The sequence below is a fragment of the Ceratotherium simum genome, chromosome 3, assembly GCF_057802395.1.
Source record: "Ceratotherium simum simum isolate JZ-2026a chromosome 3, ASM5780239v1, whole genome shotgun sequence".
In the NCBI taxonomy this organism is placed as follows: Eukaryota; Metazoa; Chordata; class Mammalia; order Perissodactyla; family Rhinocerotidae; genus Ceratotherium; species Ceratotherium simum.
Genome location: NC_141902.1, coordinates 87556915 through 87576651, shown reverse-complemented (window position 1 = coordinate 87576651; position 19737 = coordinate 87556915). Strand labels below are relative to the sequence as shown.

Here is a 19737-nt window from a genome sequence, read left to right as displayed (position 1 = left end):
AGAGGGGCCTGGTTGGGATCTGGTCCCCTGAGCTTGGACCCAGCCCCAGCACTGGGTGGAGATGCAGCACTGTGCATAGCACCCAGGGCTTCAGACATGGGCACGTCCATTACCAAAGCCTTGGTCTCCTCGCTTGTAAAGCAGAAATGATAAGAGAAGCTACTTTGGAGTGTTGCCATGCACATTAACACGTTAGTGCTGTGCCCTGGTGGTGGCATAAGAGCTAGAGATATTGACGCATCCAGTCCACGATGCCGGATGTGGGGGGTACTGTTATTATCCCCCTTTTACAGGTGAGCAGAGGGATTCGCAGAGGTGAAGAGCTGTGCCCGAGGTCCCACAGTGGTAAATGTAGAACCAGGATTTGAGTCTGGCTTCAGAGCCTGAGCTCCTAACACAGTACCTGGAACCTGGAAGTATTAAAAGCACAATAAATGGTAGCGGATGCTCTACTGTCACAGGAGCCTTAGTAACCCAGAGGATGGCCATGATGGGGCTCCCTGTGCAAACCTCTTCTCCTTCCTACTCTAACAGCCTTAAAAGATGGAAGCGTACCTGTCACCTCTGTCACTCAACAGGCCCCAGCATCGTGCCTGTGGCTCCCTGAACACCTGCTGGATGTGCCATACAATGACATCCCATTTATCGAGCACCCACTGTGTGTACGTTATCTCTTCCGATTCTCCCACACACACCCCGCCTGTGGGCAGCTGAGAATTTGTGTCTGAGCCAAACGCACCCAGCCAGGAAGTGGCCTAGGTGGGCGTCTCCACGCCAGCCTGCCTCACCTCGCCGCCTCCCCACTAGCGAGGGGTGAACGGTGGACAAAGGGAGACTGATTCTCGAGGCTGGGTAACGTGCCCCTGGGGCAGCTTTCAAACGAAAAGGAGATTATTCCATTTCATTAGTTACTTTATGTGGTGCTGATACAACTCTTTTCTTCCCTTTCTATTCCAGAACTTTTCCAGTAATTATCCATGGATAGTGATTCCAAGTAAAGAGAGAAAAGTACACCAACGCTCACTGAGAGCTTGAGGGAACTGGGCGGGTGAGCGAGAGCATCAGAAAACGGCGGTTGATGCCCAGGCCAGTTGAATCAACAATGGTCTCAAAATCTTACAACGTGAGAAACAGAATCATTACAGAGAAAAACAACGCGATCTCAGAACAGTGGCAATCTCAAAGCACGCGCCTACTTCGTCTTTTATAAGAAAAAAGCGGAGACGTGGAAAATTCCCCCAGATTGGCAAACGGTCCGTCCTCACCTCACAGGCACCCAGAGCGGGCTCTTCATCGCGTGTGTTTGTTTACCCGCCCGCCCTTGGTTCTAATGTTGTACAATGCTGCTGATGAGATCAGCTCTAAAATTGAGACCAAATGCACTATTTTCCTCAAATAAAAAAAAAAATAAAAGTAAAGCCAGAGTCGGGTCCCAGTTGAGCTGACCTGCTCCCGATGTTTGCTGGGCCTGGGTCGGAATTTTAGTGGAGGCCCCGCTCTTGCCATCCTCATCTTGTCCACATTACGAGGGGCCTCAAACACGCCTGTGGACACCACAGCCTGCACACCCCCATCCTAGTCACACCTGGCCACTCTTCGGCCGAGGTGCAGACACATGAGTGGCCCTAGGGAGGATGCTCTAGAAGCCAGCTCCGGGACATGTGGGCAGAGAATTCTAGGGTGAGACCCGGAAAGGGAAGGGCATGGGCCCCAGGGGGCATGTCCCTTTTGCCCCACCAATTCCTTTCCCCATCTGGAGGCCACAGCTGGAGCGGGGCCCTCTAGAGCGCAGGGCGCCAGTTGGGACATGTGACCTTCAGTGTCTTTGACCTAGAGCTCAGACCTCTTTTGCCATCCCATGAGCTGCTATGGTCTCAGAAGGGAAGCCTCCCACCTCCTCCCTTCAAGGGAAAGTTCTGCAACTGGCAGGAGACTCGTGGGCCAAGACCTGCCCCTTATAACTAGGTGACGCGCACAGCGACAGAACCTTCCTGGTCCCATTCCTTCAAGTACAAAATGAAGACAATCCCCAGCCTCACCACATTGTTGGCTGGATTCAGAGGGTGTTAAAGCGCTAGGCCAATGTGAGATTTGTTTTCTTACGGGGAGCCAGGGAGGGAGATGGGGTTCCCAGTGGAAACAGCCCTGGGCCTGTGGAAATGACGGCAGAACTCCGAGTCAGTTCCAGGAATGACGCCTACCTACGGACTCCCCAAAGACTGAATAAGAAAGCGGATGCAAAAGCACCTGCCACACAGGAGGGGCTCAAACATTACTAGCAGTGGAGGTGGTGGCGGTGACCATTTCCTGAGTGACCCTGTGCCTGGCACACGCAGCATGCACTTTGCTGGATTATTCCTTTTAATGATCACAATAACCACAGAAGTAAGCTTACCCCATATTACAGATGAGAAAAGTGAGACCAAGCTCACTTAGCTGGTGAGCAGCGGGCCAGGAGTCGCACGCGGGTCTGGACACAAGAGCTCACTGTGTTCCCGTCCACATCAACTTGGCTCATCAAAAACCCATCCCCGGAAAGATGGACCTTGCTGATAAACCAACCAACAAACCCTGGAGGAGACCTGACATGAATTACCAGCACATTTTGAGGCGCTTTACAAGGAGCGTCACATCCAGGTACTTCATGGACCAGAGACTCAGGTAGCAATGCATGGTGTGGCTCAAAACAACCATCCAGAACGCTCGTGTCTATTTGGTTCCCAACAAAAATGCAAAATGAACCGTGTTTCCACAAGCTGTGTGCCACCTACACTGAGTCCATATCAAGCATTCTTGAATCCACTGGTAAATAAAACCAAAAGAATGTTTCAAGATGCTGGCACTGCCAGGCCCAAGGTGAGCAACCCTGGGCAGATCCTTTTTCTGTATTGCTGGGCTGCAGTAGACACCTCCAGGCCCCCATAGCTCGCTCGTCCCTCACCCTCAAAGTACAAAAACATTTAATTGCATCAGACAAGACCTAACCCCAACATCCTCAGAAGACCCAGGAAGCTGTCAGTGGTGAGAACTGTAAGCAATACCGGGACCTGCAGATTCATGACGTTGCCCCGGGAAGAGGCGTGCAGGGAGGGCGGGCCGCTGAGGAAGGCTCAGTGAGGGGAGGCAGCGCGGAATCTGCGCAGAGCCCTCTACTACCCTTCTCTCCGACGCCCAGTCATCTTCCTCTTTGCTGATGCTCCCCTCCCCCTCCCTCTCCTCCTCCTTCCCCCCTTTCCTTCCCCTTTCCTCCCCTCTCCCCTTCCCCTCCTTCTCCAGGAAATGACAACACCAATGTCTCAATCTCTTGAAATGGCTGTGGTTGCTGAAGTTCCAAGAGCAAGTTTGGGGCGCTGCTGCAGCCTGTCCCCCAGATCCTGCTCTTCTGGGTCATCTCACCCTTATTGCCTCGAAATGGTATCCAAACACATGAATCCCACTGAAGGGGGCAGAGAAGGGACACAAATTAAACACAAGACCTCGTCAGGGGCCTTTGGGGATAACGTGCCAATGTCCTTATAAAACGTCATTTTGCGACAACACCCCAACCTCTCCCCTATCCCCACACAGTGTGAGAATAGCCACATAATTAATACTTTTATGATTGAAAACGCAGGCAGTAGAGGGAAAGGCTTCGATATTATGAACTGTCTTTAGTAGCAGGCTTTCTGTAGGTCCTACATGGCACACTGGGGAGACAGGTTTTCTTTGTGTAGAAGGGGCATGGTGGGAACTGACCCCCAACTGAATCCTCAAAAATAAAAGGTAAGCTGCATATCAGCCAACCCTTGGGGGACCCCCGCTGACTCTAGAATATGCTTCAGCAGCAGCTATGGTTGTGGAGAAGGCCAAGAACAGGAGCAGCTACTCAGAGAGTGAGGTGGACCACACCCGCCAGCCTCTCGATAACGTCCGAGGACCCCATGTTAGAATGGAAGCAAAGAGCTTTCCTTTCTGCCGTTTACTCACTCACACCTTTTAACCCAGCCTGGACTGACCCCGTTCCCCTTCCAGAAAGCTTAAGCCAAGCCAGGCAAAAGGCAGTAATAAGCCAGCAGTTTCTGACTCAACTGGTTCTCTGTTCTTTGGAGACACCCCAAGATTCCCCCAAAACAGTGATGGCTCAATATTTCCCAACCAAACAGGCAGCTTCCAGGAAATGATCAGATGCGCCTACAAATGTACATGGAAAAATACCATGTTCCCCTCTCCCCAGCACCATTTCATCTCTAAGTTTTTTCTAAACCACCAGGCCAGGCACCTCTCCCTGGCCCACCTCCACCCTCCTTCGAGTCTCATGCACGCACCCCCAAGTAATGAAAAGGCACCTTGAAGCCTCCATCCCAGAAAACATCCCAACTGATGCACACATGATTCACACCGAAAGTGTTTTTTATTTAAGAGCCTGTAGTGCTGAAGCTCCGGAATTTGGAAGGTCGTTGTCGGCAGCCGCTTCTGCCAGGCCCAGCGGTGAGCCCCTGGCAGCCGGAGCCCTGGAGCCTGGTGTTTATGCATAAGGCAGAAAATTCCAGCATTTCCGTCGATGATCCAGCTGCGGTCATCAGAAAGGCAAGCGCCAGCGGCAGTTCCAGTTCGAAGGTTCAGAGGGTGCACAGCTGCTGGGTGGCCGGTCCGTTCAGCCACCGCTCTGGCCCTCGAGTATGCTGTGGAGGGGAGAGATAAGGCAGGCCACCCCTCCGACAACCAGGGCGGAGAAACCGAGAAGGAAAGTCAATAAAGTAAGTGAAATCAAGGGAGCGAGGGGCGACATGTGCGCTCCACACTGTGCTCTTCTCAGAGTGGTCTGGCCAAGCGTCCTCTCCTTCCTGCAGAGGCCAGCGTGCCTTCCTAACAGGCCAGGGCCGCAGAGCACTTGTGCCAGCGGGGCCTCGGGAACCAGGGGACCCTGCAGCACGGGCAGCCCCTTCTCAGGAAACTGAAGAATCTGAAACCAGGGCTGAGTGGGGAAAGGCTAGGGTTTTCATTCAAAGCAATGGAGCAGACAGTAAACAGGCAAACACACAAACCCTGCAGAATGCTAGAAAAGAAAAGAGGGGATAAAAAAAAACAAAACACCTTTCCAGAGAGAGCAGGCCCAGGACCCCAAGGGCACTGCTAGTAGACTTTAGCAGAAGCATTTTAGTTGCAGCAAATAACCGCAAACCCCAGGGAAACAGAAAAACGAGGCCTCGATCAACCTGAGAAGTCAGCCCAAGGCCCTGCTCCCGGGAGCCACCAGATGTCCTGCACACAAGCTCTGAGATCAGCCACCGCCCAACCCCTCTCCTACCCCTGTGGGAGGGGCCTCCTGCAGTAACCTCCTGCGTCCAGGTGGGCTTCTAGTCCAGCCCGGCCTAGACCAACATCAAATACAGTCCCTGACGGCGTGCTGTTACAGCCAACCAAATCGCCATCCATTTACATTACCACAGTGATGGTTTCAAATTACATTTCTAAGACCAACAACGTAGAACTGTGACAGAGCAGAGAAACACACAAAGGACGTTACTAAGCAAAGCCTGCCTCGTGCTTTCTTTTCCCTTCAGAGGAGAAATTATTTCAGATGTACATACACACACACACATGCACACACTCGTCCACGCACACACACATGCACACACACACACAGGTATACGTTTTTCCCTGATATTCAAAATTCTTTGTGAACTAGCCACGCCTGATTCTGCTGAACCCTTAAAAAAAAAGAGGCAGGGAGGGGGCCGGCCCAGTGGCACAGTAGTTAAGTTCACGCACTCCGCTTCAGGGGCCCAGGGTTCAATGGTTCGGATCCGGGGCGAGGACCTATACACTGCTCTTTAAGCCATGCTATGGCCGTGACCCATACACAAAATAAAGGAAGACTGGCACAGATGTTAGCTCAGTGACAATCTTCCTCAAGCAAAAAGAGGAAGATTGGCAACAGATGTTAGCTCAGGGCCAATCTTCCTCAGCAAAAAAAAAGAGAGAGAGAGAGAAGGAGCCACAAACATGTGTATACTTCTGCTAAGGGCTGAGCAGCTCTGAGCCCTTTCACTTTGAACTTTCACACAACCATCACCAACCCAAGACCAGAACTTGACCAAGCCCAAAAGACCACCCAACAGTCAGACATCTAGAACGTCACAGATCCAAGAAAGCAGAATGTCAGAAATTCTCAATATACAGCTGAATATCCTTTGGGCTTTTTTTCAGTTCTTGATAACTTCTGATCTCTTTTACTTTTGTCAATAGTTGCTTTAAATTATTATTTTTAAAATCAACATGTTTCCACCCTTTGCCCCTTAGCAAGGCAAAGCCCTCTTGAGGAGAGAGAAAGGGTGACATGTTAAAGGGGCGTCCAGAGGGTGGTCGAGGTGACTCTCCTGTGGTGACACTCTGAGCGGACGTTCGACACACACAACTGTGCCAGAGTTTCATAAATAACATTTGTTTTGGTTTCAACACCTCGGACGAGATAGCTTCCAGATCCTTCACACCCCAGCCTTCAGCTGACAGACCTTCCACAGGATGCCAATACACTGGAAAACAGGTTTTACCTAAAAGGAAAGGAAGAACAAGTCAGTGTCCTCCAGCAGAGCCCCAAACCCACTGTGGCCCCTCACTAACAGTCTCCATTATTCAGGCCACGCTGTCACACAGCATGGCAGCTGAGCTCCCTCTCCGTGCCTCTCATGCAGTGCCTCCCGCTCTCAATGCTCATCTCTATTCCTGCCACACAAGCCATCTTTTCAGTCCTCGAAAACTCCACACTCCTCAATCACAGGACCTTTGGACGTGCTGTCTGGAAGACACATTCCACTCCCTCAGGTAACTTTTTCTCTTCCCTCAGCTCCCAGCTCAGGATCTTTTCCTAACTCCCCACACAAACGTCTGGTACACAACCTCTTTTCTCCTTGTATCTCTCCTTCCTAGCACTTTTTTACTCCAGGGCTTGGCAAACTTTTCCTGTATAAGTCCAGAGAGTAAATAGTTTTGACTTTGCGGGTCCTATAGTTTCTGTGGCAACTACTCAACGCTGCCACTGGACATGCTTGGTGTGCCTACATTCCAGTAAAACTTCATTTGTGGACACTGAGATTTGAATTGCATCTAGTTTTTACATGTCATGAAATATTCTTCTTTTGATTCTTTTTCAGCCATCAAAAAAGTAAAATGGGGCAACAAAAGACTCCGAATAGCTAAAGCAATCCTGAGAAAAAAGAACAAAGCAGGAGGCATCACAATCCTTGACTTCAAAACATACTACAAAGCAATAGTAATCAAAACAGCATGGTACTGGTACAAAAACAGACACACAGATCAATGGAACAGAACTGAAACCCCAGAAATAAAACCTCACATCTACGGGCAGCTAATCTTTGCGAAAAAAGCAAAGAACATACAATGGCAAAAGGAAAGTCTCTTCAATAAATGGTGCTGGGAAAACTGGACAGCCACAGGCAAAAGAATGAAAGTGGACCATCTGCTTTCATCGTACACAAAAATTAACTCAAAATGGATCAAAGACCTGAAGGTGAGACCTGAAACTATAAAACTCCTGGAAATGTAGGCAGTACACTATTCGTCATTGGTCATAAACGGATCTTCTCGAATTCCATGTCTAACTTGGACAAGGGAAACTAAAGAAAAACAAGTGGGACTTCATCAGACTAAAGAGCTTCTGCAAGGCAAATGAAACCAGGATCAAAATGAAAAGACAATCCACCAGCTGGGAGAAAATATTTGCAAACCATATATCCGACAAGGGGTTAATCTCCATAATATATAAAGAACTCACATATCTGAACAACAAAACAACAAATAACCCGATCAAAAAACGGGCAGAGGAAATGAACAGACATTTTTCCAAGGAAGATATACAGATAGCCAATAGGCACATGAAAAGATGTCCAATATCACTAATCATCAGGGAAATGCAAATCAAAACTACACTAAGATATCACCTTACACCTGTGAGAATGGCTATAATCACTGAGACAAAAAATAACAAATGTTGGAGAGGATGTGGAGAAAAGGGAACCCTCATTCACTGCTGGTGGGACCACAACCTGGTGCAGCCTCTATGGAAACAGTATGGAGAGTCCTCAAAAAATTAAAAATAGAACTACCTTATGATCCAGGTATCCCACTTCTGGCTATTTATCCAAAGAACTTGAAATCAACAATCCAAAGAGGCTTATGCACCCCTATATTCATTGCAGCATTATTCATCACAGCCAAGACATGGAAGCATCCCATGTCCATCAACAGATGATTGGATGAAGAAGATGTGGTATATATATATACAATGGAATACTACTCAGCCATAAAAAAAGACAAAATCGTCCCATTTGCAACAACATGGATGGACCTGGAGGGTATTATGCTAAGCGAAATAAGCCAGACAGGGAAAGACAAACAGTGCATGACCTCTCTCACATGTGGAATATAAACTAACACACAAAGAGAGAGAACAGTTTGGTGGTTACCAGGGGGAAAGGGGTTGGGGGGTGGGCACAAAGGGTGAAGGGGCGCATTTATATGGTGACTGACGAATAATAATGTACAACCGGAATCTCACAATGTTATAAACTTTTATGACATCAATTTAAAAAAATGTAAAAATCATTTTTGGTCCGTGAGCCACACAAAAACAGGGAGTGGGCCAGACTTGGCCCCCCGGCCGTAGTTCACTGACCCTTGACTCACATAACCTGGTTTATGGTTATGACCCCAGGTTGACGTCATTATCTGACCCATGTCTGTCTCTTGCTTAGACTGGGAGCTCCCTGCAAGCAAGACCCTCGTCTGAGCTTGCTCCCCTTTAAACCCCAGCACCAAGCACGGTATCAGACAATGTAAGGGTGCAAGAAATATTTGTGCAATGAGTGAAAGAAAATTTAAAAACTAAAGCTACTCAAGACATCATTCAAAGGGACTTAGAAAAAGAGGGAAAATCTGAGAGGTCACCATCATCTATTCATGTTTGATCGTGGGTATTATATAATCATACATGTAAAAACAGTGGGGATTTAACAGAATTTATAAAATAATGAACTTGTTTTCCTAATGTTATAGGATCCCAAATATAAATATAAATATCAGGTAACTATTTACTAAAAGACATGGACATTGTTTTTTTAGGAAATACACACTTAAGTATTTGCAGGAAAGCGACATGACATATGTAACTTATCCACAAATGGTTCAGAGAAAAAAAAATCTGTATGCACACACCCAGAGCCATCATAAGGCAAATGAAGCAAAATGTTAAAATGGGAAATTCCGGGAAAGGGTACAGGGTGTTCCCCATACTATTTTTGCTTTTGCAACTTTTTTAAGTTTGAAATTATTTCCAAATAAAAACTTTTTTAAAGAAAACAACAGATATGGGTAACCTCATACTGGCCACTAGGGTCCCCTACTCAACAGACTAGAGGAAGAAAAATATAAATCCCATAGCCATGTCCAAGCTGTGCGGCTGGCTTTTTTAGAGCCCTCTGCTCTGGGTTGGGGAGTGGGGGGCAAGCCTGCACTGACTGACATCCACAGAGCCCAGCCACTCAGCCCCACTCTACAAATGTAACCTGGGGACCTCAAACGTTAAGACTCGCACCAGGCCTGACTCCACGGTCAGGCCTTCCACGGCCTCCCGCGGCAGGTTCACTGCTGAGGATGAGGGGCGGAGCCTGGGGACAGAGTGGAGAAGGTTTCAAAGAGGAAACCAAGAATCAGACCACAGAGAAGGGACCCTATTCCCCATAACTACACCAGAGCAGACGTGCACATGAAAAAAAGCAGACTACAGCCAGCCTGCTGAGCCTGGAAAGAGCAGACCGTCAGAATTCACAGAGACGTAAACTTCATATACCACCAACGTGCTGAGAATTCACCTTCCCGGGTGTCCCAATATTGGCCGTTCTGGTGACACCGCATCTTACGGACTCCCCGAGAGCACACCCAGGGATCCTCTGCAGGTTCCCTGCTGCACCCCATCCCTCGTGCGCAGCTATTCACACCCGTGCGCTTACAGGAATAAACACCCACACATATACATACACAGAGGGCAGGGGGAAACGGAGCAGAAGGAGGGGTGCCACCCCCAACCATCAAGCACAATCATCAGGTCTCTTCCTCAGCAGAACTAAGCCTCCAGGGCTGCTACGGGAAGAAAGAAAACAACAGATCTTTTGAGCACCTCCACGGGGGAGCGGTGGCTCTGGGCACCTGCGAACGCCCACGGAGGTCACCAGCTTGGCCTCTCCAGAAAGAGGTGAGCCCATCTCAAGTCTGAGTGGTGTAGCTGGTGGGCCCTTCAGACTTTCTGGTGCGCCTGTGACTCAGGATGCTCCAGGGACCATGGACGTGGGGACCGGGGTGAGGAGGCTGGCTGTACAGTCCCAAAGTCCCAGCTCTCTTCACTTCATCTCCCTGTTTCCCTGAGGCCGTGCAGCTCTGAGGTTCTCCCCTGAGGAGGGCCTGGGGGGCTGGGGCTCACAGCCACGGCTCACCTTTTCATCCCTGCGCTTGCTGGAACTTGCACCTGTTGCACATGCTGGTACTTCTGGAATGCCCTCACTCCACCCTGCCCCTAATCCACTTTGGGCTCACTTCCTGGTCCTTCCAAACCCACCACAAGCTTCACCTCCTACGGGGAGAGCTTCCTGCCCGAGAGGTGCCCCTCCTGGCTAACCACAGCACCTGTGCTTTCCTCCCTGGGATTACAGGTCATCTCATAAGCATCAGCATCCTGGCTGTCTCCTCGTCTCAGCGCCAGCTCCTGGAGGGCAGGGCCAGGCTGCTCATCCTGCACTCACAGACAGCAGAATTAGCAGGCTCATGAGCTAGACACATGTAGGGGTGACAGCAGAGATTTCAAGAGGCTCTCCTGGCCCTTTTCTCTCCCCCAGAACAGCCAAACTGCTAACGACATTCCGGTTTCATCATTCAGTGAAACCAGAAGAACATCAACGCTGACCCTGCCCCTCCCCCAGAGACACCGTGAGAAGTGAAGACAGTTCAGGTGCTGTCACCCAGGCTCACCTCTTTCAGATTTCCAGGTGTTCTGCTACAACCATCCAGAGAAGGAGACAGCCAGGTCCCAACCGGTCCCTGTCCCGTGTTTTACAAGAACCTTGTCTGTCGGCACAAAAAGCCCTCAGCACGGGAGCGCCTGTCTCAGCACCTGTTGCCACACCTGTTCAGGCCCCCGGCAGCCGACCTCCCCATGCAGCAGGCAAGGACACCTCTAGAAGAGGGCACAGTGACCACGGGACAAATGACGGAGAAGCCGAGGGAGGAAGCCAGGCCACGTCGGTGAGTGTGCCTGAGACAGACAAACGTGAGGACCACACCACCACATGCCAGGGGCCTCAGCAGTCCTACCACTTTCATCCCAGGACACCAAACACGGAAAAGAACAACTGAAAAACGTGGCTCGTTTTTCCAATAGCATGGCCAGTTAGGACTATTTGTGCTGTTTTCCTTTTTTATTTTTTTCTTTTGCCTGATTCTTACACAGCACTATAAATTGCGTGTGTATGTAGTCAGGAAACTGAATAACTCAGATTCGTTTACTAGTAAATTTTCACGCTACACAAATTCCTGATCCCATAGGCTCTTCCTCAGAGACATAAAACTCAAGTAGTTTGAAGGTGCACGATACCTTAGATGAGAACTGCCCCCAGAATGCCAATACTGCTTTTCAAAGAAACAAAAATGCCTCATGAGATGACCATTTTTAATACATAAGCTCAACATTCGGCAAGGAAGAGGGCCGGCAGAGCTTTATTCAAACTGGTATGGAGATGATCTCTGTTTCAGGTCCAGGTAGGATACCCAGCATCCTCAGGGGAGCCTGCAGGTCACCAGGTCCCCTCTGATTCCTTCCAGGCCTCAGAAGCTCACGATACGCACTGCCTCTACAGCCGTCCATGTGCGGATGCTGCTGACAGCTTCGCTCCTCATCCTCAGGAGACGAGAAGCAGGGGATGGGCAGAAGGGCCTTCCGAGCCCAACCATTCAAGGAGTCACCACCCTGAGTGTGCTTAGCAACTGCCACATGCTATCCATGGAGACCCTGAGCCCCAGGCCTCAGTCTAGGATAAACAAGTCAAGTCTGTTTTCTCCTACTCCCAGCTTAGCCTCCAGGGGCCTCCCGCCACGCACAGCCACCGAATGCCCTCTGTTCCAAAGACAAGACGCCAGGCACAGCCCCCAGCATTGCAGCAGAAATCCCATTGGTTTCTAATTATATTCCCACAGGAAGCTCTACCCTCAAGAGGGTGGGAGGCAGGCATTTCTAGAACACATGTCTGCACCCCCACGGACAGCATCTTTTCCAAACCTAAGAAGCAGAGGAACGGAGCCCTCCCTGCAACAGGGAGGCAGGGCTGGTGGGACCAGCGTGTTCTCCCAGCAACGCACCTGTGGGCTGCGCTCGTCACAGCTGCTGGTGCGCCCACCAGACAAAGGAGGAAGAGTGGCATCTGCCTCACCTTGGAGGACGCCCGGAAGGCCCAAAACATTAGCCACAACTGCACGCTAAGCCAACCAAGATCAGAACACACGCAACCGGGATTCAAATGCCTTTTGAAATACGGAACCATTTCCAAACCCCAGGGTTCTCTGCACTCCATTCAGCCACCATTTCTCTCTTCTAATTAGCCTTTTTAAGTACAGAGCTGGAAACTCATTTCCACAGACGTCTTCCCTCCCCACATCTGGCCCTAAACACTGAAGGTCTTACCTCATGGATGATAACACCGCCGCTGCATGGAAGCCTAGGAGGGCTGTCCACAGAGGCCTCACCCTGCCCGCCTTCCCTCCGTTTCCTGCCCGGCTGACACACACAGGCTCTAAGCCACGAGATGTTCGGAGAACTGCACGTGTAATAACAGGAGCCAAGTTACTGCCTCACTGCCCTGGCGCCAAAAACACCGTTTTCCTCTTCGCACTCGCTCAGAAAACAACCAAGGTCACGATGCAGCTGCGTCCAATTTAAATGTAGTCTGTTTTCCAGAGGGAACCCAAAATTTCGTTGCGCTATGTCTAAACAGGAAAGACAAGTACCTGTGAACGGATTATCACAGGCAGACACAGAAGTTCTCAAAAACACTGAACTCAACATAAAATTGGCCTCCAAATTCTTGTTCTTTCAAACACATTGACCTGAACAATTGTTTGTGATATGTTTTTCAGGTGGACAAACGTTCCAAAACACCATGTGTAACATGATCCTATTTCTGTGAAAAAGAAAACTCCACAAATGTGTACTCAGACACACTCTAGTGGTTAGCGGTAAGCAGTGAGCTTATAGGTAACTTTATTTTCCCTTTTTCGTATCTGTAATTTCTATACTATACATGACACCTGTTATAACGAAAGTTATTACTCGTTCTCTCTAAGCGGTCAGTCATCTTTGGGCCTGAGGACTAGAGTGGCCTTGTGTCCAGCAACTCACCTCCAAGTCCACTCACATCCTGGTATTACAGTCATGCATCGCTTAATGACAGGGATATGCTCTGAGAAATGCGTCGTTAGGCGATTCCGTCGTTGTGTGAACACCACAGAGTGTACTTACACAAACCTAGATGGTATGGTATACAGCCTACTACACACCTAGGCTATATGGTACAGCCTATTGCTCCTAGGCTACAAACCTGTACAGCACGTTACTGTACTGAATACTGTGGGCAATTGTAACACAATGGTAAGTATCTGTGTATCTAAACATAGAAAAGGTACAGTAAAAATATGGTATAAAAGATAAACAATGGTACACTTGTATAGGGCACTTACCATGAATGGAGCTTGCAGGACTGAAAGGTGCTCTGGGTGAGTCAGTGGGTGAGTGGCGAGTGAATGTGAAGGCCTAGGGCATTACTGGACACTACTGTAGACTTTATAAACACTCTACACTTAGGCTACGCTAAATTTTAAAAAATTATTTTCTTTTTTCAATAATAAATTAACCTTAGCTTACTATAACTTTTTTGCTTTGTAAACTTTTTAATTTTTTTAACTTTTTGGCTCTTTTGTAATAACACTTAGCTTATAACACAAACACATTGTACAGCTATTCAAAAATATTTTCTTTTGGACCAGCTCCGGTGGCCTAGTGGTTAAGTTCAGCATGCTACGCTTCGGCAGCCCAGGGTTCGGTTCCTAGGCGTGGACCCACACTGCTCTGTTAGCAGCCACGCTGTGCTGGTGGCCCACATACTAAAAAACAGAGGAAGATTGGCACAGATGTTAGCTCCGAGCAAATCTTCCTCTGCAAAAAAATATACATTTTTTTCTTTCTTTCTTTATATCCTTATTCTATAAGCTTTTTTCCATTTTTTAGTTTGTTTTTTTTGTTAAAAACTAAGACACAAACACATATTAGCCTAGGCCTCCACAGGGTGGGTCAGGATCATCAATATCACTGTCTTCCTCCTCCACATCTTGCCCCACTAGAAGGTCTTCAGGGGCAATAACATGCATGGAGTTGTCGTCTCATATGACGATAACGCCTTCTTCTAGAATACCTCCTGAAGGACCTGCCTGAGGCTCTTCTTAAGGAAGTGTCACTCTTTTCAGAAATATGTCCATGGTGGTTTGCTTGGTTTGTTTCTTTTTTCAATCATAGATTTGCCTGTAAGCAGATAAGGCACCATGACCATTCCTCTCTATGAATGAAAACCTTTCGGTGTTGGGGGTCCATGTATTCAAACATTTTAAGGAACTTGTTGAGGTCTGCAAAAGCTTCTGCTAAACCCTTCACTATGAAAATTCTTGGGGGTTCTTTTTCTTCTTCTGCAGTTTCCTTTTCTCTTGCCTCTTCAGCTATGCGTTCCTGTTTCAGATCCAACAACTCTTCATTAGTCAGTTCCTCAGGAACCACCTCTAGAGCTCCTCAATGTCATCCTCACCCACACCCAAGTTAAAGTTGTTTGCCATCTCAACCACAGCCTTGTTGATTTTTGCAACCTCCTCGTCCTTGGCAAATCCTTTGAAGTCATTGAGGAACCTCTTAAGTGTCTTCTTCCAGATGCCATTCATACACTCCTTGGTGACATCACCTCAAGCCCAAGCAAGGGTCTTGATGCAGTTGTAAATGTTGTAATCCTTCCAGAATTGAATCAGCATCTTCCAGTATCTTCCTCAGTTGCTGTAATAGCCTGTCTTCCTCAGGTAGTAGGCCTTAAAAGCTGCTATAACTCCTTGATCCATTGCTTGGATCAAAGAGGTGGTGTTTAGAGGGAGAAACACCACTTTGATATTGGGATGAAGATCACCAATAGAAGGAGAATGTCTGGCAGCATTATCAACAATAAGCAAAATCTTAAAAGGTATGTTATTCTCCAAACAGTACTTTTTCATTTCACTGGCATAGCAACTCAGGAGGGCATCCTGGAAGAGGAGCTGGGTCATCCCTGACTTCTTATTGCTCCTGTAGTGCACTGGCAGGTGTGCTTACTGACATGCTTAAAGGCCCTGGGGTTCTGTGTCAGATCACAAAGGGTTTAATTTGTAGCCTGCAACACTGCCCCCAAGCAAGACTGTTACCCTGTCCTTAAAAGCCTTGAAACGTGGCATTGACTTAGCCTCCTTATGGATGATTCATTTCCAGAATAGGGAGGTTTCATCCATATTGAATATTTGCTCTGGCAAGTAATTTTCCGCCACAATCAGCTTATCTAGAGTTTTCAAAAATTCTTCAGCTGCCTTCACATCAGCCCTCACAGATTCACCACTCACTTTCACATTATGTAAGGCATAACAATTCTTGAATTGTTTAAACCACGCAGGGATAGCAGTAAATTCAACATCATAGTCAGGTCCAGCCTTTTCTTTCAACACTGCAAACTTTTTGCTTTAGCCATGATTGTCAGAGTGGTAAGAGGGATTACGCTTCTGTGTCTGGTCTTTAATCCAGGTCATCAGAAGTTTCTCCATGTCTGATATAGGCCCTTCTCGAATTATTGTTAGTCTCACTGACTTCAATGAAGCAGATCCTTTAACAGCTTCCATCACTTTAGTCTTGTTCTTCAAGATCATAGCTATGGTGGAATGGGACACGCCTGATTCGTGAGGAACAACCATCACTGATTTTCCACCTTCGTAGTCCTTAATCACTTTTAATTTCATTTCCAGGCCAATCACTCAATGTGGCCTCTTAGTGGCAACATTAGCAGTGGATTTTGTATGCTTAGGGGCCACGATGAACAAAACAACGTGAGGTTAAATCAAGCACAAGAGGAAATGATGCAATTAAGATACACAGTAAACACCAGATGTATAAGTTGTTGCTGCATAACATGGCATATTGTTTTACAGTAAACTTTTTTTTTTTTGAGGAAGATTGGTTCTGAGCTAACATCTGTTGCCAATCTTCCTCTTTTTGTTGAGGAAGATTAGCCCTGAGCTAACATCTGTGCCCATCTTCCTCTACTTTGTATACGGGACGCTGCCACAGATGGCTTGATGAGCAGTGCATAGGTCCCTGCCCAGGATTTGAACCTACGAACCCCGGGCCATCAAAGTGGAGCGTGCAAACTTAACTACTACGTCACCGGGCCAGCCCCCCAGTAAACTTTTTTTATAAGTAAAAAGAGTACACGCTAAAATAATGATAAAAAGTATAGTATAGTAAATACATAAACCAGTAACATAGTCACTTATTAGCATTATCAAGTATTATGTATTGTACATAATTGTATGTGCTATACTTTTATACAACGGTCTGCACAGCAGGTTTGTTTACACCAGCATCACCACAAACAGGTGAATAATGCATTGCACTACAACATTACGACAGCTACAATGTCACTAGGCAATAGAAATTTTTCAGCTCCATTATAATCTTATGGGACCACCGTCGTATATGCGGTCCATTGTTGACCGAAACGTGGTTATGCGGCACACGACTGTATTCCAACCACAAACAACACAGACTTCTAACGTGAAGTCCAATTCTTCACAACAAACTGCGAGGCCTGAGAGTGCCTGGCAGTGATCAGGAAAGCCTGGGGGAGGCAGCTGAAGCAGAGAAAGCTACAGAATAAATGCTTACACCAGAAAAGAAGGCCAGAAGTGATTGAGCTAAATATTCAATGGAAGAAGTCAGAAAAAAGAACAGAACACAGCTTAAGGAAGAGAAGCAGAAATCAACCGAAATCGAAAATGAGAGCCAGCCCTGATGGCCTAATGGTTAAAGTTTGGTGCTCTGGTTCGGCAGCCCGGGGTTCATCTCCCAGTCGCAGAACCACACCACCCGTCTGTCAGTAGCCATGCTGTGGTGGCGGCTGACACAGAAGAACTAGAAGGACTTACAACTAGGACACACAACCATGCACTGGGCTTTGGGGAGGGGAAAAAAAGAGGAAGATTGGCAACAGATGTTAGCTCAGGGTGACACTTACCCTGCAAAAAGAAACAAAAAAGAAATTGAAATGATAATATAATAGAGAGGATCAAAGAAGCCAAAAATTGGTTCTTTATGTAGATGAATAAAATTAAACTTCCAGCAGGATTGATCAAGAAAAAGGAGAAAAGACAAACATAATCAATATTAAGAATGAAAAGGGGACCACGACTACTACATATTACAAAGATTAAAAAGATGATAATAAGAGAATGTTGTGAACAACTTTAGGAGAATACATTTAAAAACTTAGATGAAATGGACAAACCCCCGAAAAACATAACCCATCGAAATTGACCCAAGAAGAAATAAAGACTAAATAGTGCCATAACTATTCAAAGAATTGAGCATCAACACTTTTTTAAAACCTTTGTATAAAGAAAGCATCAGGGCCAAGCCAGTTTTAGCACATTCTAAACATTTAGGAAACAAATAATTCTAATCTGATACAAACTATTCCAGAGAAAAGGAAAATAAGGAACACCCCTCAGCTGGTTTTATGAGGCTAATAAAACTTTTACCAAAGCCTGATAAGGGTATTACAAAATAGGAAAATGACAAACCAGTCTCGGACATTAAGAGAAACAAGAAAGTCCTAAACAAAATATCAGCAAAGTAAATACAGCAATGTGCGTAAAAAGATAACACACCAGATCATTTGATCTCAGAAATGCAATTTGGTTTAATATTAGAAATATCAATGAATATAATTGCACCACCATAACAGATTAAAGGAAAAAATATGATCCTCTCAATAGAGCTAGAAAAAAACATTTAATAAAATTCAACATCAGCAAACTAGGAAGAGAGAAACTTTCTGGAAAAAATAAAATCTATAAACCCCATAGCAAGCACTACTCTCAGTGGTCAGTACTGAAAGCATACCTTTTAATATTAAGAATGAGACAGGACGCCTACTATCATCACTTCCACTAACAATGACTTAGAGGCCAAGGGTACAAAAAGGCTAAAAAAAGAGAGAAAATGTTTAAGGACTGGGGGCCAAGAGGGTGGGGGGACTCTTACTAGTCTCAGACGATACATCTATACAGAAAACCCAAAAGAATCCTCATTTATACTACTAGAATTAATAAGAGTTTAGTGAGGTTGCTGGATTTAAAAAATCAATATTTTAAAAAATCAAACTGGATTTCTAGACACCATGAACAAAAAGTTAGAAAAGGATATCTTTTTAAAAATATATCAGAGACGAGGTCACGCATCGTGTGACAGCAGTTTGCAGAGGAGCCTGTCTTTGAAGCAGTCCCCAAAGTGACAGCAGAGAGGAGCCAGCAGCCCTGGAAGCAGAAACCCAGGCACGGAGACTGATCCTGCCAGACACGGGGGTTCATTACGGGGGATGATCTGGGTGAATTTGCCGGGTCCTGAGTTTCTGCCTAGAATAAGGGTAGAGGAGAAACACCAAGGCACCTGAGGGACCTGAAGCGCTTCCTGTGTTAAAAATGACCACGTGTGGAAGGGGTCCAAGCTATTGTCGGGTCACACGGAGATGGAGCGCTGTTATTGCAGGGGCCAATGAAAATGCTCCAGACCGCGCTTCGAGACCCGGTTTCTCACTCGCTTTTGCCCTTGCAACAGACCAGGCAGTAAACTCGGACTTGCAAAAAACAAAAGTAGTGTCTGTTCCTTTAACACCTACCAGGTGGTTCCATGTAGATGTTTGCCTTTAGTGATGAGTTTCATAGCCAGCAGCAAAGCCAACACAGCACTGATTGTCAGCCTGGAAAAGGAACTTGCTCCACTGTTTGAAGGATTGAGACAAGCTGTGGAAGTTTCTTAATCTGACAGTGATTTCGATCTGCACTTTATCTTCATTATAGCAGACCCAATATCAATCCAGCAGTCTTTAGACCACAATAATACCTGTACCATGTACTCACGGAAGGGCCCCTTTTTCCACCTTACACTCAAGAAAGAGCCTATAAATAGAATTTCCGGACAGACTATAATATTTCTTTGTTTAGGGTCTTTACTTATTTGGTGAGATCTAAGGCGACCGCACAAATGGCTCAGTCTATCACAGCTCCATGGAGTCAGTTCAGTCACCAAATATGGACAAGATCCTATTCAGCGGCCCAGAATCAAAACAGTACGTGGATCCACTTCAGCCATCAAGTGCTCTCTACTACACAACACTCCCAGGCCTGCAGGACCCAGCCGACACTTTTTATTGTGACTAATAATGAGGACAGAGTTTTCTTCACATTATGTTTTATTTCTGTGCATTGAATGTGAGACACATAAAATGGCTTAGCAATAAAATCAATACAATCACTTTCTTATGTATATATTATTCTGCAGTATGGATGAATATTACTAATTGTTCTGAT

General features: G+C 46.8%; 1 protein-coding gene and 1 pseudogene across 1 annotated transcript in view; one reads left to right on the top strand and one right to left on the bottom strand.

Annotated features, from left to right (window-relative positions):
- Window positions 1–4374: 4374 nt before the first annotated feature.
- FAM174B (family with sequence similarity 174 member B) overlaps window positions 4375–19737 on the bottom strand; it is a 36553-nt gene continuing 21190 nt past the window's right edge. The window contains exon 3 of the mRNA XM_087428899.1: window positions 4375–6533. Within this exon, the coding sequence (XP_087285025.1) occupies window positions 6530–6533 (4 nt within the window). The 3' untranslated portion in view covers window positions 4375–6529. The remainder of the gene's footprint in view (window positions 6534–19737) is intronic.
- Window positions 10336–19187, top strand: LOC101400618 (ragulator complex protein LAMTOR3 pseudogene; annotated as a pseudogene).